Source organism: Pocillopora damicornis, chromosome 13 (assembly GCF_964200805.1).
Source record: "Pocillopora damicornis chromosome 13, jaPocDami1.2, whole genome shotgun sequence".
Classification (NCBI taxonomy): domain Eukaryota; kingdom Metazoa; phylum Cnidaria; class Anthozoa; order Scleractinia; family Pocilloporidae; genus Pocillopora; species Pocillopora damicornis.
The window spans coordinates 3,313,595-3,330,547 of NC_142682.1; the positions used below are offsets into that span (position 1 = coordinate 3,313,595).

At 40.2% G+C, this 16,953-nt stretch overlaps 2 protein-coding genes across 3 annotated transcripts in view; both read left to right on the forward strand.

Annotated features, from left to right (window-relative positions):
- The window catches only part of LOC113686470 (phospholipid-transporting ATPase IA), a 30,385-nt gene that overhangs the window by 5,028 nt on the left and 8,404 nt on the right, over window positions 1-16,953 (forward strand). For both annotated transcript variants that reach the window (XM_027204091.2, XM_089191151.1), the window contains exons 3-28: window positions 650-749; window positions 1,193-1,291; window positions 1,375-1,420; window positions 1,748-1,788; window positions 1,885-1,958; window positions 2,273-2,342; window positions 2,574-2,627; window positions 2,720-2,793; window positions 3,037-3,107; window positions 3,368-3,408; window positions 3,926-4,052; window positions 4,547-4,585; window positions 5,213-5,304; window positions 5,593-5,628; window positions 5,866-5,943; window positions 6,429-6,517; window positions 6,873-6,930; window positions 12,282-12,396; window positions 12,783-12,865; window positions 13,474-13,523; window positions 14,145-14,214; window positions 14,358-14,442; window positions 15,240-15,379; window positions 15,650-15,697; window positions 16,134-16,224; window positions 16,723-16,787. In XM_027204091.2, the coding sequence (XP_027059892.2) occupies window positions 650-749; window positions 1,193-1,291; window positions 1,375-1,420; window positions 1,748-1,788; window positions 1,885-1,958; window positions 2,273-2,342; window positions 2,574-2,627; window positions 2,720-2,793; window positions 3,037-3,107; window positions 3,368-3,408; window positions 3,926-4,052; window positions 4,547-4,585; window positions 5,213-5,304; window positions 5,593-5,628; window positions 5,866-5,943; window positions 6,429-6,517; window positions 6,873-6,930; window positions 12,282-12,396; window positions 12,783-12,865; window positions 13,474-13,523; window positions 14,145-14,214; window positions 14,358-14,442; window positions 15,240-15,379; window positions 15,650-15,697; window positions 16,134-16,224; window positions 16,723-16,787 (1,936 nt within the window). The remainder of the gene's footprint in view (window positions 1-649; window positions 750-1,192; window positions 1,292-1,374; window positions 1,421-1,747; window positions 1,789-1,884; window positions 1,959-2,272; window positions 2,343-2,573; window positions 2,628-2,719; window positions 2,794-3,036; window positions 3,108-3,367; window positions 3,409-3,925; window positions 4,053-4,546; window positions 4,586-5,212; window positions 5,305-5,592; window positions 5,629-5,865; window positions 5,944-6,428; window positions 6,518-6,872; window positions 6,931-12,281; window positions 12,397-12,782; window positions 12,866-13,473; window positions 13,524-14,144; window positions 14,215-14,357; window positions 14,443-15,239; window positions 15,380-15,649; window positions 15,698-16,133; window positions 16,225-16,722; window positions 16,788-16,953) is intronic.
- On the forward strand, window positions 7,458-11,560 carry LOC149035024 (uncharacterized). Its single transcript, XM_089192429.1, has one exon. The coding sequence runs from the start codon at window positions 7,562-7,564 to the stop codon at window positions 11,558-11,560; it is 3,999 nt and encodes a 1,332-aa protein (XP_089048555.1). The 5' UTR covers window positions 7,458-7,561.

A 16,953-nucleotide genomic window follows, 5' to 3' on the forward strand; every position in this document is an offset into this window, starting at 1 on the left:
TTCAAAAGTTTGTCTTGACTTTCTGTGATGTTTTTTCATGTACATTATTAACAAAATAATATAATTTCAAGTGCAGTTTGGTGTAATAAATACTTGTAAATTTTTCAAAGACTTCAAATTGTGCTTGCCCTATGGGCTTGTGCAATTTTTTTGTCTTTGAAAAATTTACTCATGTACAAATATATGTGTATTCGTGCTGTTAGGAAATCCTGAAAGTAGTAACTACTCAAAATCCAACCTTTCTTAAAAGCCACCGTTTGGCAACCTTAAATCATAAATGCCTGCCAGAAGGAAAAAAAAAAGTTTATTTGCCAATGAAGAAAAGAAAGGAAAAGGAGAGCTTGTGCAAAAGTACATGACATGTTATAGAAAGAAATTTAGAAAACAATTTACATATATCAATGTCAGCAAAGGAGAATGAAAGAAAATATTATTAATGAAAGACAATGATGGAACACAGATTATACTTACTGGTATATCCAGTTGGAACGTTTGACCCTGATCTTGAGGGCTAATTTATGAAAATATTAGGAATTTTCTTCAGGTCTTCCATGTTCATGACAAAACAAGCAATCTCTTTATTCAATGACCATGGACAATATTTTGTTGTATTTTATTATCACCAGCAATATATATTTTCATTTTACAGCACTGCCAAGTACAACTTCTTGACATTTCTTCCCAAGTTTCTCCTTGAACAGTTTAGTCGATATTCCAATGTTTTCTTCTTGTTTATTGCACTTTTGCAGGTGAGTGAAAGTACAAACTTTTACTATAGGGCAGTAGATTTTGTACATTCTATACTCAATTACAACTTAGGGGCCAAATAAACATGGGGTGGGTGCTCGAAAAAAGTTTTAATGAATGTCAGCACAATTATCACAACTCATGCGTTTCCTTCAAAACTGGGTGAAAGATCTTAATTACCTTTACTCTGTAACTTACACAGTCTGGTCCTCTTTATTCCTGGAAAAATGTAACATTCATTTGATAAATAGATTGAGTAATTACCAATAGTTATTTCTAGGAGTAAATATGATGATCTTCACTTTGAATTCATGGTGTTTATCTTTTCATTGAGTATTCTCCATCCTTGGGCCAAGTGATTGAATTGAAATAGAAATATAAGACCGTGGGAAATTATTTTCTTCTCCAAAGAAAATAAATTGATTTTGACATTAAATGGTTTCAGCAAATAGATGATGTGTCTCCAACTGGGCGTTATACCACAGCTGTTCCTCTTCTCTTCGTTCTTTCTTGCTCTGCTGTAAAAGAGATCATAGAAGACTATGTAAGTTGCTTTTTTTTAATATATATAAAATTGGATGAAGGGTAGTTTTTTTTTAACGTGATCAATAATTATTTTTCTCACAGAAAAGACATCAAGCAGATGACCAGGTTAACAATCGTAGGGTTAAAGGTAACTATTAATTCACAAAGAAATATGACAGCTTCATCAACATGTACCAATTTTGCTTAATATTGACAAAAGTAGTCCTAATTTTTTTACAAGTATATTGTATTAGGAATAGATCCTCATACCTACAAGTATGACATGTTCCAATTCTTAAAGTATGCAAGACACTTGACTGCCAAATGTTAATCTGGAGCTTGATTCATCATGGGTTACTCCTGATTTTTTCCCATTTTTTTGAACACTAGTTAATTTACAGCATCTTCCTTCTTTGATTGCCTTGCACAAAGTTAGCCAACTTTATTGTGATGCACTCAATTTTTTGTCTTCTAGTTCTTAGAGATAATACCATGCAGTCGTTACTATGGACAGAGGTGAGAGTTAAATCATAGACACTGTAAATGACTACAGGTTAGTATTAGAGTATTCACTTGCTTTTTGTTAAATGAGAATCTTGTTATTTTTTTCAGGTTCAAGTTGGGGATATAGTGAAGGTTGTCAATGGACAATTTTTTCCAGCAGACCTTATACTAGTTTCGTCAAGGTGCAGTTTTTTTTGGTTGGTTAACTGAAGGGAACTACCAGCTTTTATTTGTTAATCATTTGATGTAAACATTTGTAGGTCAGTCAATCAGCATGTCTGTCTGTCAGTCAATCTGTCGGCAGTCGTTCAGTCAGCCAGCCAGTAAGTCAGTCAGTCAATTTGTCCGTCCGTCCATCTGTTGGTTCATCAGTCAGTGTCAATCAGTGAGTCAGCTAGCCCTTTGATGCTTGAGGCTTTCATTCTTTTATGGAAATAGAGTGATACATTATCACAAGTGTTGTTTGGTGCATTGTTTTGATTCCTTTCCTTTGCAGTGAGCCAATGGGAATGTGTTACATAGAAACATCAAATCTTGATGGAGAGACTAACTTAAAAATCAGACAGGTTAGCAAATGATCCCATTACTAATTATTATTAATCAGGCAATATGATTTGTAATCAGATAAAATGATACATATTTGATAGATTAATAATTTATGAATTCTAATAAGGAATTTGTGCTTCAAGTTTTGTTAGTAGCAGATCTGCTCATTACAGATATTTTAATATTAAAACATCACCTGTACATGAAACATTTTCTTACTGATAGCAAACTTTATTACATTTTTTGTACAGGCCTTACCCCTTACTGCAAAAATGACATCACTTCTAGAGATTCGTTGTATGCAAGTATGTGGATTTGTGGTGCAAAATGTTGGTTTGTCTGATTTTACTTTTGAGAAATGAATGAATGTGTTTAACAATGACAAATTTGTCGTTAGGGATGTGTGGAGTGTGAAGGACCAAATAATCGACTTTACGACTTTGTTGGAAATATCACTCTTCAAACTCAAAAGTAAATATACTGATTAGAAACTTTGTTCTATTTATAACTAACTATATTAGTTGATGTTGTATATAACCTATCATGAGTGTGCATCAAGATAGGCTGCCCCTTTTGTAATTTGTCTTTTAAGGCGCAAATTTACTCAAAGGAAGTATTTTTCTTAGTGAGACTTAATTTCATGATTTGGGGTGATGATAATCTCAAAATGGAAGTGGTAATTAATAAATGTCACCTTTTTTTTTTTTTTTTTAGATCAGTACCAGTTGGTCCAGAGCAAATCTTGCTAAGAGGAGCAAATTTAAGGAACACACAGTGGGTATTTGGTGAGTTCTGAACAATTGAGTTATACCTAATTGCAGTGAAATTGTCAAAGAAAAAAGCACAAAGCTAAAATGAAAAAGGCAAGCAAGAATTAATCAACATTATCAGTTACCTTCTTATGATCTTAAAAAAGAGTTGGAAAAGTCAGAAGAAAAATTAATGATATTATTTTAGTTGATTATATTTATTTTTATTTATTACAGTCTGTTTATATAATGTTATTGTTATTATTACAATAACCCATTACTTGTGATCTTTTTAGGTCTAGTTGTCTATACCGGACATGACTCCAAACTTATGCAGGTGATGTCATTAATATGTCATTATTGATTGAGTGAGGGGACTGGACTGGAAAATATTTGGCTCATGGTCATGATATATGGGCCAAGTGCACTGAGGTCCATACTTCTTGACAGAGAGCCAAATGTATTCCTGTCTAGCCCAACCTAACTCAGTCAGCAAGCATGTTATCTTGTGACTGCTGGTCTATCTATTTCCTCCTTTATTCTTGTGTCTCACAAGGCTGGCACTGTGTATGCCATTTTTTGCAGCCTTTGAACAGGGATTTTTCTGTGTTGTGTCTTGACAAAAGCACACACATAACTGTATTGTACATCTGACAATTTATGATAATATTTTGGTAGCTTTATTGCTAAACAAAAATGGAAGAAATTAAATTATTGTTAACGTAAAATATTAAGCAGTTCTTGTTACACACAATTTGGTGATATCTCTGATGTACACCATGAGTTGATGATTCTGTGATACAGTATTTAAAGGTGCATTCCTGAGGCATGGCAATTTTTCTCTTGTTTTTCAGAACTCCACAGCTGCTCCCATCAAGAGGTCAAATGTAGATCACACTACCAACATTCAAATCTTATTCTTGTTTGGGCTGCTTCTTGTCCTGGCTCTTTGCAGTACTATTGGGTTTAAGATTTGGACAGGTTGGTGCATTTGTCATATTACTGTTGTCACTGTTCTTTATTAGTTTGTGATCAAATTTACACAGGCTTTCCTTTGAACTTCTGGGAGAGGCTTTGGCCAAACAGATAGCACAATGGACTCTAGACAAGAAGACTGGGTTCAGACCTGGTGGGGTCATTGTGTTGTGTTCTTTGTCAAGACACCTCACTCTCAGGGAGTTCCTTCACTTTGGAGTAGTAAACTGTTAGAGATGCCTGATGGAATACTGATGGGTAATCTATGATGGACTGGCATCCCATCAAGGTTGGGGGGGGGGGGTGTGGATAGCAGAACTCTCAGTGGATTCATGCTGCAGAAACCTGGATAAGCTCTAGCTGGATTCAGAGAGTTTACATTTTTTGACCCTCTGGTCTCCTTGTGGGTAAAATTTCTTCACACACAGATTGCGCACTTGTCTCACTTAGGTTGTACACTGGTCAGTAAAATTCAATATTTGTGAACCTTTATTTTTCAGATAATCATCGGGACACTGATTGGTACCTGGGATATTCTGGTAAATAAAGCATGATAGTATGTAATCAGAAGGTCATGTAGATAGAGGGCTGAAATAGAGGTGCTGGCAAAAGAGTAGGTGAATTGGGGTGGGGTGGGGGGTGGAGGTTGTTAGAGAAACCTGATGAAAAGCTGGGAGGTAAAATACCAAAAAATTCCACCAGGCCAACTATTAATCCTTTTACCCCTAATAGTGACTAGCATCTCATTTTTCCCTACGATATCACCTCTGAATCATACATTAAGGTCATGAACACAATGGAAATGGTCACCAACTAAAGAAGTCCATGGTCGTTTACCAAATTCTCCTTGTTAGCACCTAAAGAAATGTATGGAGAACGGTATGGAGAATATGCTTAATGATGTTCGGGTGTAAAGGGTTACGAGCAAAATAAAGGCAATAAACACTTGCAAAATTCCTAACACCATATGACACTGTGTACACAGTGGTAATCCACTAACACGTGCCCACATCTGGGTACACGTGGACACAATGTAGGGGGTGTAGAAATATCATGAGTGGTTTCGGTCAACAGAGACCGGGGTAAACTGCAGACGATCTTTTTTTCTTTACTTTTTGATCGCTAAAAAACATTTTCCTCAGCATGACAAAAACTTGTTTTTCTAGGTAAAAAAGCCCAGAATCTTGGCATGTCCTTCTTGACGTTCATCATTCTGTTCAATAATCTGATCCCTATCAGCTTGACAGTTACACTTGAGGTACAGTCCAATGATAAAAAACAGCATTTTTCATTATTAGGTAATACGGTTCTACGGTGCTATTGTCACCGACAACTTACCGACGAATCACCGACTGATTACCGACAGATTACCGACTGTCAGCACTTTGTTGGCTATTTGGTGGCCGACACTTAGGCTGAAAACTTTTGGCTAACTGACGGCCGACGGGTTTTTTCGGGAAGTTTTCTTCCCAATAACCCATTACTGAATGTTACTCTGCTACACGGTCACAAATTTTTTTAACTTAATATTTTTTGGTTTATACAGGTTGTGAAGTTCATACAAGCCATCTTCATAAACCTAGTATGTACTTTTGCTTTTAATTCATTGTTTCTTGCTCTAAAAGATACAAGGCTATCAGCCGCATTATATGCACTATCTTAACGTCCACGCATCCAAACACAGCTCGATGATTAGTAAACAAGTGCGTACATCGAAGTGTCTCCAAACGAGATACACTTCATGTAAACTGACACAACACGTCACCCTATTTCCTTCTTCGGAGATGTTCAATTGAACTGTTCATTTCTTTTGTCACAGGATATTGACATGTACTATGATGAGACAGATACACCAGCAATGGCAAGAACTTCCAATCTAAACGAAGAGTTAGGGCAGGTTGGTTCTTATTGACACCTGATATGTATTCCTAGGAACCATACATGTACTTGAAATATCGTCACAGGGTGGTAGGTTATTTGAAGAGCTTAAAGGGGGTACGTTTCTAAAGAAACCGTTGTGCTGCGTTGGTGGGAGAGTATAACGGGGTAATTTGTATGATCAACTGGAGTTGATAACGTAAATTGGCTACCGTAAAGAGTTTTAAAGCTGACGTTTCGAGCGTTAGCCCTTTTTCTTAGCTTGTCGATTGGCAATTATATAGTAAGCTGAGTTATTTTAATATATTGAATTGTTGGAGGAGACACATAGACGACGTTACCATCAAAAACTTTTGCTTCTTTATTATAAAAAATAAAAAGAATCCATGTTGCCGTGGGTCTGCACAATAATAGATCACAGAAGATGTAGAAATGTGGTGAGAACACCAGTGACACACCAGGCGCGTTTGAGTTTGAGGTACTTTTTATTCTCGTATTACACAGGTGAAGTACATTTTCTCAGACAAGACAGGCACGCTAACAAGAAACGTGATGGAGTTTAAGAAATGTTCCATTGGAGGAATCAGTTACAGGTAAAAAATGATAGATTATCAGCAATGCATGCTGTTGAATACCAACAATGAAACCCGCGATGGCAAGAAATCTTTGCCCGAGATCGACCTCTTAGGAAAGATATGACTTAAAATGTTCCGCTGAACAGTAAGTGATTTTTAGCCTTAACACCGAAGTTTAGAACAAAATGCGGCAAATAAATGTGTGAACGATCGATTCGGGTCATTTTTGGGGGAGTAGCTGGAAGCCATACAATTATGGGGATTGGAAACTCCGATCTCTGTTGCTATGGATGACAAGGTACAGACTTTAGGAAGTAAAATCGGTGTGTTCTTTGTCATATACTTGATGTTTTGTTTTCTTTGTTCATGTCAGTGGTGGAAGAGAAACGTTCATGGATCCAGCTCTGTTAGATAATCTTAGAGAACACCATGTAAGTATATTGAGCAGCTACATAGTTAATTATCACATAATTGATGTACAATTTAACCCAGCTAACTCAAACTCCCAAGGAAAACAAAAAAACGGTACAAGTTAGCGGGGATTCGAGTTAGCTGATGGTAAATGATTGAAGACATGAGCTCAAGGGAAATCGGATCTTGTTCGAGTTACAGGGGGTTCGAGTTAACCAGATGCGAGGTAGCGGAGTTCTTTAGTAGTTTCCAATTCATGATCGAAAGTGATCCGTGGTTTTTGCTTAACTTCGCGCTGTGATTGGGTGCAGAGCGCTCAACCAATCATCTACAAGACTACAACCAATCACGATTTCGTCATACTCGATCCTCATCGATTCATAGAGTCTCCTTGTTTTAACCCTTTAACTCCCAAGATCTGATTGTTAATTTGTCGGAAAAGTGACGTCAGCCGTGTAACCTCGCAACGCAAAACCAAGGGTGGTCTTTAGGATTGTGGTTTTTGTAAAAGATATAGGCTAAGATCGACGCGATACGAAGCGTGTGACGACTAGAATAAAGATAGGAAAAGAAAACTACGCTAGTGACTAGTGTTGCTATACTGGGATTTCCAACACTAACTGGCACCTCCGACGGGACTGAGATCGAGACATGGAACTGGAGGCACTTCAGAAGAATTTGGACGCAAAACTCAAGCTTTTGGCGTACAAGCAAGAAAAGGGAAAGGGCATTGTGGACAAGGCAAACGCGACAACTATTGGGAGACACCGTGACGGGTTGGTGTGTTTAGCAAAAGAAGCGGACGAGATCAAATTAAAGATCGAAGAGAAGAAGATTGCAAAGGGTGAGCAAATGGACGAAGAGGTATGTGTATGGAGCAATGAAATAGACAAAGTTATTGAGGGTGTAGACGCGGAGATCGAATACCTTGGGAAGTGTTTGGGGGAGGTGAAGAAAAAATCGCAAATGGCCGAAAAAGAAAGCGAGAAAGCGACAATCGCGAAGGAGAGAGAGGAGCAACTCGCGTTTGAAAAAGCACAATGGGAAATGAAGCTTGATTACGAAAAAAAATCAGAAGAATTAGGTAGCAAAAAAGGGAAAGGGTTATCAGGCGATTCCGGAATGCACGCAAAGTTGCCAAAGCTATCAATAACGAAGTTTGATGGGTCCTTCGAACAATGGCTCTCTTTTTGGAACAAATTTTCCGCGGAAATAGACGCGACGGATCTGTCAGCAGTGACAAAGTTCGCTTATCTAAAGGAACTCCTTGTTACAAAGGTACGAGCGGACATAGATGGACTCCCGTTCAATCTTGAGGGGTACGAAAGGGCGAAGGCCATCCTAAAATCGGAGTACGGGAAAACGTCAGAAATTGTAAATGCATATGTAAACAACATCATGGGTTTGCCTACCATCACAAGCGCCAGTCCAAAAGAAATTAATGAGTTTTACAAAAGGCTTCTGTTCAATGTACAAAGCTTAGAGACGCTCGGGAAGTTACGTGAAGTCTCCGGAAATGTGAGGGCGGTGTTAGACAAACTGAAAGGAATAAAGGGAGACTTAGTCCGGGGACACGAAGATTGGCGAGACTGGGATTTCGCTAAACTGATTCAGGCAATTAAAGGTTGGAGAGACATAAATTCAGAAGGAGAAGAAAGCGATGGTGCGAGTGTGTCCAAGAGGAAGAATGATCGCAACGACTGGAATGCCCGCGTTCCGCCGCCACGCGGAAGGTCTTATCAGGTCCAACAACAAGCAAATGGAGAACAGATGCGCGGATGCGTCTATTGCGATGACACGAACCACACATCCGCTAATTGCACCAAAGTTGTCGCGGTCGGAGACCGCAAACGAATTCTGAGCCAAAAACAGTTGTGTTTTAATTGTACAAGTGACAAACACAGAGCAGACAGCTGTAGAAGCCGCGGGTGTCATAACTGTCAACGCCGACATCACACGTCAATATGTGATCACCCACCAAGCGGTCACACAACGAGGGGAAGATTTATGACGGCACAAAACAAAGGAACAGAGAGAGTCGTGTATACCGTTGTTGTCGTAGAAGTAAATGGAATCAAATGCCGCGCACTCCTAGACACTGGGGCAGGCAGCTCATACGCGTCGTCAGCTATCCTTGAACACCTGGGAAACAAACCGCTACGAGAAGAATTCAAGCGCATAGAGATGATGCTTGGGTCAACAAACAAGGTCATCGGAGTTCATAGCGTGACGATTGGCAGCCTTGATGGAAAATTTCGATTGGAAACGGAAGTCACCAGAGTGGACCGTAGTACATTGCTATCACTTGACAACCCAGGATATGCTGGGATACTGGAGAAATATCCCTACTTGGATGGGGTATACATGGACGACAGAGACGAGAAGCCTGAGCTACCAGTCCACATTATCCTGGGTGCGAGCGAGTACGCAAAAATAAAGACAGAAACCATACCAAAGATCGGACGTCCCGGCGAACCTGTTGCAGAGCTAACAAAGTTCGGATGGACAATTATGTCACCAGGTAAAGAAGTTGACCTCTCTAATATGTTCTTGACCCAGACGACAGCGGCAGATTACGAACAACTATGCAAATTAGATGTTCTAGGATTGCGTGACACACCAGGCGGAGATCAAGCAGATGTTTATGAAGAATTCAAGGAACAATTAACACGAGGGCCAGAGGGATGGTACGAGACGGGGCTACCCTGGAGGGGAAACCACCCTCCACTGCCCAACCACAGAGCGGGAAGCTTGAAGCGATTGGAAAGTACCATTCGGAAACTGGAGAAGAACGGAATACTCCAGAAGTATGACGCCATTATTAAAGACCAGCTTAACGAAGGAATAGTGGAGCGAGTGTCAGGCCCACCAGTGGGAAAGGAGTTCTATATTCCACATAAAGCAGTGGTGAGAGAAGCTGCAGAGAGTACCAAACTTCGAATCGTGTACGACGCCTCTGCCCGAGCTTCAGAGAAGGCTCCTTCTCTCAACGAGTGCCTTCACGCGGGACCTCCGTTGCAGAACAAGCTTTGGGCTGTTCTTGTCCGTGCACGTTTCCACCCAGTCGCGTTAACAGGTGATATCAAGCAAGCGTTCTTACAAGTACGAATACGGGAAGAAGACAGGGATGCCATGAGATTCCACTGGATCACGGACTTGCAATCCAGGCGAGTGGAAATACTGAGATTCACGAGAGCTCTGTTTGGTTTGGCCCCATCGCCCTTTCTTCTTGGGGGAGTTATCAAACAACACCTGGAAGCCTGTCGTACCGAGAATCCGGACCTGGTGAGGGAAATAGAGAAGAGTCTATACGTCGATGACCTTATCAGCGGGGGACCCACCGTAAAAGCTGCCCTTGAAGTCAAAGCAGGCGTTACCCATGTCTTTAACCAAGCCTCATTCAAGCTGCACAAGTGGCATTCAAATGTTCCGGCAGTGGAGTCCCCTGGTGAGTCTCTTAGCGAAGATACTACATTCGCGAAAGAACAGTTGGGTGCACCTCAAGAAGGAGGGGGATCTATTCTCGGGCTTCCATGGAACAAGCGACAAGATACCATTGAAATAAATTTCCCAACTGACCGCACCCAAGTGACAAAGAGAGGGATACTAGCGAAGATAGCAAGAGTGTATGACCCGTTAGGGCTCGCAGCGCCTATGACATTGAGTGGAAAACTACTGTACCGAGACGCATGTGATTTGAAAGTCGGATGGGATGCTCAACTTCCTGGTCAACTGGGAACCAAGTGGTCAAGATGGGAAGCACAGCTACCAGTGAGCATTTCCGTACCCAGAGCCATACCTCAACACTTTGAAGAGATCAGCAACATTGAGCTACATTGTTTCGGCGACGCAAGCGGACAAGGCGTTTCTGCGGCAGTGTACGGTGTCATATCTCAACCATCCGGTGATAGTGTTGGGCTGATAGCAGCCAAAGCTAGACTGGCGAAGCAAGGCCTCACCATCCCCCGCCTCGAGTTGGTCTCCGGTCACATGGCGACCAATCTCATTGTGAACGTTAAGGAAGCATTAGAGGGTTTCCCAGTTGGAAATATGGTTTGCTGGTTGGACAGCAGCGTTGCGTTACATTGGATCAAGGGAGCAGGGAGTTACAAGCAGTTCGTAAGCAATCGAGTGCAGAAAATCCAGCAACACCCAGAAGTAAACTGGCGTCATGTGGGTACAAAGGACAACCCAGCTGACCTTGGCAGTCGGAGCGGAAGCGTGGAAAATGAAGAGCTATGGTGGAGAGGGCCTGAGTGGCTACTAGACCGAGAGCGATGGCCAGCCGATATTAAGACAACGGCCACACCAGACAGTCAGGCGGAAGCAAAAGTGATACGGGAAGTATTCGCTGTAGCACAAGCTAAGACAGACATCCTAGACGCCTTGCTGATCAAGTTCAACTTACGGAAAACCCTAAGGGTTTGTGCGTGGGTGACTCGATTCATACATAACCTACGGAGCGAAAAGACGAGAAGATCTAAGGGACCACTCACGACAGAGGAGATCGAGATGCAGCGACACCTGTGGCTAAAGCGAACACAGGTGAATTTCAAGAGAGACGAGCGGTTCGAAGATCATCGTGTTCAGCTGAACCTACAAGAAAACGCAGACGGGTTACTGGATGACAACAGCGGATCGGATGCTTGAACATTCTACTTATGAACTGAACATCTGCCACTATGGCTACTGATTGATCAATGATTAGTGTGATTAGGGAATCGATTGAGAATTCTAGATGATAGATTCGTTCATAAAATTTAAGCGATAAGGTTCATTTCTCGACAGACATTTGCTCTCCGAGACAAATGGGGGGAGGGTGTCGGAAAAGTGACGTCAGCCGTGTAACCTCGCAACGCAAAACCAAGGGTGGTCTTTAGGATTGTGGTTTTTGTAAAAGATATAGGCTAAGATCGACGCGATACGAAGCGTGTGACGACTAGAATAAAGATAGGAAAAGAAAACTACGCGAGTGACTAGTGTTGCTATACTGGGATTTCCAACAAATTCTCCTCTCTAGCGGTTACACTTTTCCTAGTAAATTAGTGACGAGAATTCGGTGTTAGATCAAGATGACAACTTTGACATGATAAGTCTGAGTATTCTCGTTACCTGTGTACTTAATAATGTATATATATTATAAGGATAAGTTTCATGTTAATCACTTCTGGGAGTTAAAGGATTAACTTCGAATTCCCACTGACTCCTGTGAAATTAGTTTTAGTTTTACGAATAGCGAACCAAATGCACTCTGAGTCAAATGTTTTTGTGATGGCTACTTAATAAATATCGAAAAAGCGGACTTTTCTATGCGCATTCAGATGAAGCTCTACTAACAATTTTCAAGGTTGTATTAATTGTATTTTTATAGCCGACAGCTTCTGTGATTCGAGAGTTTTTGACGTTATTAGCCGTATGCCATACAGTTGTTCCGGAAAGAGAACCAGGAAATCCTGATAAGATTGTTTATCAAGCCGCCTCTCCAGGTACAGCGAATTCTGCTTTACACTGAGTCACCTCAAATGAAGCGTGTAATCATTTTATTCAACATGATTTGAATAACACTTTCTGACAGAGTTTTGAGTCAAATTAATGACATTTTGTCAGGCCAGTTTCTAGTGCATGCATTGATTCGTTATGCGACATTTTGTTGTTTGTCGAACTTCTGTTATTGTCCATGGATCATCTGCAGGCTATCAGTAGATTTTTGGCGACGGTCGGTAGAGTATAGCCGATGATGAGGATCAGATAGAAACACTGATTAAGAAAGGATAGTCTGTTGATTAGAGACTTTTATATTAAACATAACAGAGTTAACCAGAATTTATTTTTGTTTGGTCTCGATTTAAAATTGAGTTCTTTATATTTTTAGATGAAGGTGCTCTGGTGAAGGGAGCTAAGAAACTAGGCTTCTCGTTCAACGTCAGGACTCCTACATCAGTGATTATCAACGCGGTACGTAAGGCACTATAACAGACTACCAATGTATTCTCTGAGGCACTATAGCTGACTACCAATGTATTCTCTGAGGAGAGAGTTCTTGAAAAATTCCTGAACGGATTCACGGCATGGCTCTAGAAACCCATCCCTTATTTTAGATCACAATGAATGGTTTCAGACCTGACGAATGTGAAAAACATTGCGTCGCCAAAGGGCATTCTTAAGTCTAGGCCGCGTTTGGAAAGAGTATTCAGAACCTGACCCAATGTCCTTCCCAAAGGGTCAAAAGCCACACCCTTTAGGGGCGTATATACCTACTAGGCTAATTATGGCCTCAGCATTGGAGTACCACCCTTCTTGGAATGAGGTACAACCCATTGTCATGAAGCCTTTATATTATTAGATGTAGTTTCTTCACACTGCTTCGATCCTAAGCGTTACAAATTCGATTATAGCTGCAATCTTTAACATTAGAGCACCCGCCCTTTCCCCCATTCCTGGGAGGAGTTAAAACCATTGTCAGTAAGCCCTTATATTACCAGAAATAGTTTCTTCATACTGCTTCAATCCTGGGCGTTACAATTGCGATTATAGCTGTAACTTGTGTTTTATTCTTGACACAGATGGGCCAGGAAGAGGTGTATGAAGTCCTAAATGTGTTAGAATTTAACAGGTAAATGTGAATCTTTTAAAAACTTTGTAAGTGTCTGACATTGTTAGAATGAATTCATGGATCGTACATCAATTCTTGTCGCACGATTGACGATTTAGGCGACGAAAATGGAATGGAGAATAGCAGTTTAAGAAAATTATTGAATACGATGTTCACAATTATTGTACTGAGGCCATTTGAGGTATTTATCAAGTTGGCGGGGATGGAGATAGAAATATGAAACTCCAACTAACATCAAGAGAAGATAGAGTGTCCTCTCTCGCTAACATGTAATATCCGTTGTCTGAATTATACACCCTAATTTTCCTTTGAACCGGGGAACAAAAGCTTGCAATCTTCAAATTACTTCTTCATATAATACCTTTCTTTGCTCGGGCTCCAAGCTCAATTTTTAAGATGTCGCCTTTTGGCGACCTTCACTTGTGAAGATGTTCTTCATTTCGACTTTTGTCGAAATGTTAGTCGCCAAATAGATTTTTTATACTCGCCATAGTGACCAAAATGGTCGCAGCTTGTAATCAACTGTTTTAAATTTGCCAATAGAGAAGCTGATGAAATAAATGAAAATTAGATAACATCATTTTTTGCCTTAGTCAACGTTGTATTTTATTTCATCTTTAGCACTCGTAAGAGGATGTCTGTAATTGTTCGAACTCCAGAAGGAAAAATCAAGTTGTACTGCAAGGGAGCTGTAAGTTTTATTTCAATATTCTTCCAGCTTTGATTTTCTGTTAGGTTCAATTCATATCTATATTTCATAATGATGTTCATTTGATTAAAGTTGAATATCTACTAGTTAATTACGAAACATTTATGTGTCATTTTGTTTAAAAGGATACAGTAATCTTCGAGAGATTGCAAGACAAACAGATGTACATGGATAGCACTGTAGAGCACTTGGAGGACTTCGCTAAAGAAGGTAAGTTGATAAAAAACTGCAGCATTCAGTGGGTTAAATCTTCGTTGTGTGCCCGGACATTTCCGATTTTTCCGACCAATCATACGGTAAACGCTGTTAGTCAGATTTTCATTATTACAGATGAAATATTAGCCACTTAAGCACAAGAAAAGCTGAACTATTTATTGCACTCTTGCCTGATTTAATTCCTGTATTGCGGTGGTTTTTTTTCTTGAGCAAGAGACGGCTTAAAACTGTTCTTTCCTATTACGCTTGTGTTTCGCATTTTCCTAGCTATTACGGCTAGATTTAAATACTTGAATGTCACTGCCGAAAAAAGCAGTCTCTTAACCTGAAAAAATTGTCTGAAATCAGAAGTATACAACCTTCTCCCCCGCCAGGCTATATGCTTCTGTGCATCTGCCAGAAAGTTAAAAATACTTAACTTAAAAATACCCTTTCAAGCTGGAAGTTTGTGGATTTGCGTATCTCTTTTTGGCAAATCTTGAAAAAGGAAGGGCAATGGTAACTAACCTTGTTTCTATTGGGTTTTATCTCACCTCTGCGACGTTCGCCACGCTTTCCAACCGAATTAGTTTTAAAGTTTACTTCTATTTAGGTAAAATTTTATATGATGCTAAGTGTAACATGAAATACAGTGAATTGTGGTTCCTGTGAGACATCTCGATGCAGGAAACCCTTTCACGCCTCTTGCTCCAAATATGGTATAAGCCTATTGCCTCAACGCGCTTGCGCTATGGAGACTTGTGAAATTGATATCCTAGTAACGACTAGTTGTGTGTAATTTTCCATCCCAGGTCTACGCACTCTTTGCATAGCAATGGCTGAGCTGGAGCCTGAGGAGTTCCAGCGGTGGAGTGATATCTATTACAAAGCTTCCACAAGCTTGGAAAACAGAGAGAAGAACGTGGATGACGCTGCTGAACTTATCGAGAAGGTTGACCAAACATTTTTTGCTTCGATTCCACGCATATGACAAAGTGAACTGGGTGTCTCTCTTGTAAGAATTCTAAACTAGTTACCTTGTGCTGCTTTGATCTGTCTGATGTTTCTGATTGGTCGATACACTCTAACCCTAAGCAAAATCAGGGACCAATCAGGGACCGATCTCTGTACAGCGTACGTCATTGCTTTTAGGTCAAATTTGCTCGTGATAAATTTTCCTTACGACCAAGTGTCTTATTAATGTATTTTTGTTTTTAAACAGAATTTGTTCCTGTTAGGTGCCACAGCCATTGAAGATAAGCTACAAGAAGTAAGTTTTAATACAGTGCCTTGTCGCAAGATGTGACTGGCTATTTTATGATCTTACCGCGTCCTAGGAAGGAATTATCGGTTGCTGTACTTCTAGTAATGGGTCTTTTTAAATCAAAATTCAAGGTTAATGTTGTCTGTCAAGGTTCGAAAGTACAGAACACTCAAAACTAACGTCCTCCAAAAGTTGCAACCTAGATAATTCCTATTGTCGTCTTGTTGATAAACCAAACTTCTCTTCTTTTAGAATTACTCTGCAACAAAGTACTAATTTACTTAAAACGGTTCTTATTCTTGATAAATTTGTTTATGTGACCAAGTGACCAAGGTCCCTGCTTTCAGAAATTTATGGATTGATAACACAGAAACGGACGAGAAAATTACCTTTAAGAAAAGGGTGTCCTCGTTTTAATCTTGTTTTGTACTTTTGTTTTCAGGGTGTCCCAGAAAGCATTGCTGCCCTTGCTGATGCCGACATCAAGATTTGGGTTCTCACTGGTGACAAGCAAGAAACTGCCATCAACATTGGTAATGTTCATCATCATACTTGGTAGTTTTCCTTGAAATTTAAGCTAGATAAGGTGAAAAAAAAGAGTAGCCATGAGTTCTCTCCAAATCCTTGGCTATCTTAAAGGGGTCACGGGTTTAAGAACTGATTTCATCAGTTTTCACTCGAGCAGTATTACATCTTTCAAGATTAGATCTAGCGAGAACACAAGGGCAGAAACCTAAGGTAGTAAAGAAAGTGGTGAGGACTCAAGTTTTTTTTTAAGCTTTGTGGCCATGATAAACGCCTATAGCCACAAAATCTTAAAAAAATACACGGGTCCGTACCCACCCTGAATAACATGGTACGTTTAGTTTACATTAACAAAAATTGGGGATCCCTACTTATTTCTTGACGTGTCTGCGCCCGCCAAGAGAGCCGTGTAAAAACGCCTTTTAAGGTCAAGCAACAGTATACTTGCAGAAATAGTATTTGCTTATTATCCTTCTATTTATAATTTTTCTTTTCCTTTTTTTCAGGTTACGCTTGCCGTTTGCTGACTCCGGAGATGAAGCTGTTAATCTGTGGCGAGGAGACACTGGATGTGAGTAGTTTTGATGTGCAGAGGAATTATGTTATCTTTTTATCATCATTCTAAAGTGTGGAGAGGGAACGCCATTTGCCACAGTATGAGCTAAATACGAAGAGGGTGGGTGCCATCAGCCCACCCCTGGTGAGGGGGGGGGGGGAGAGGAGGTGCTACCAACCCA

Coding starts and splice junctions, on each gene's coding strand:
- LOC149035024 (XM_089192429.1), top strand. CDS start 7,562: ATGGAACTGGAGGCACTTCAGAAGAATTTGGACGCAAAACTCAAGCTT.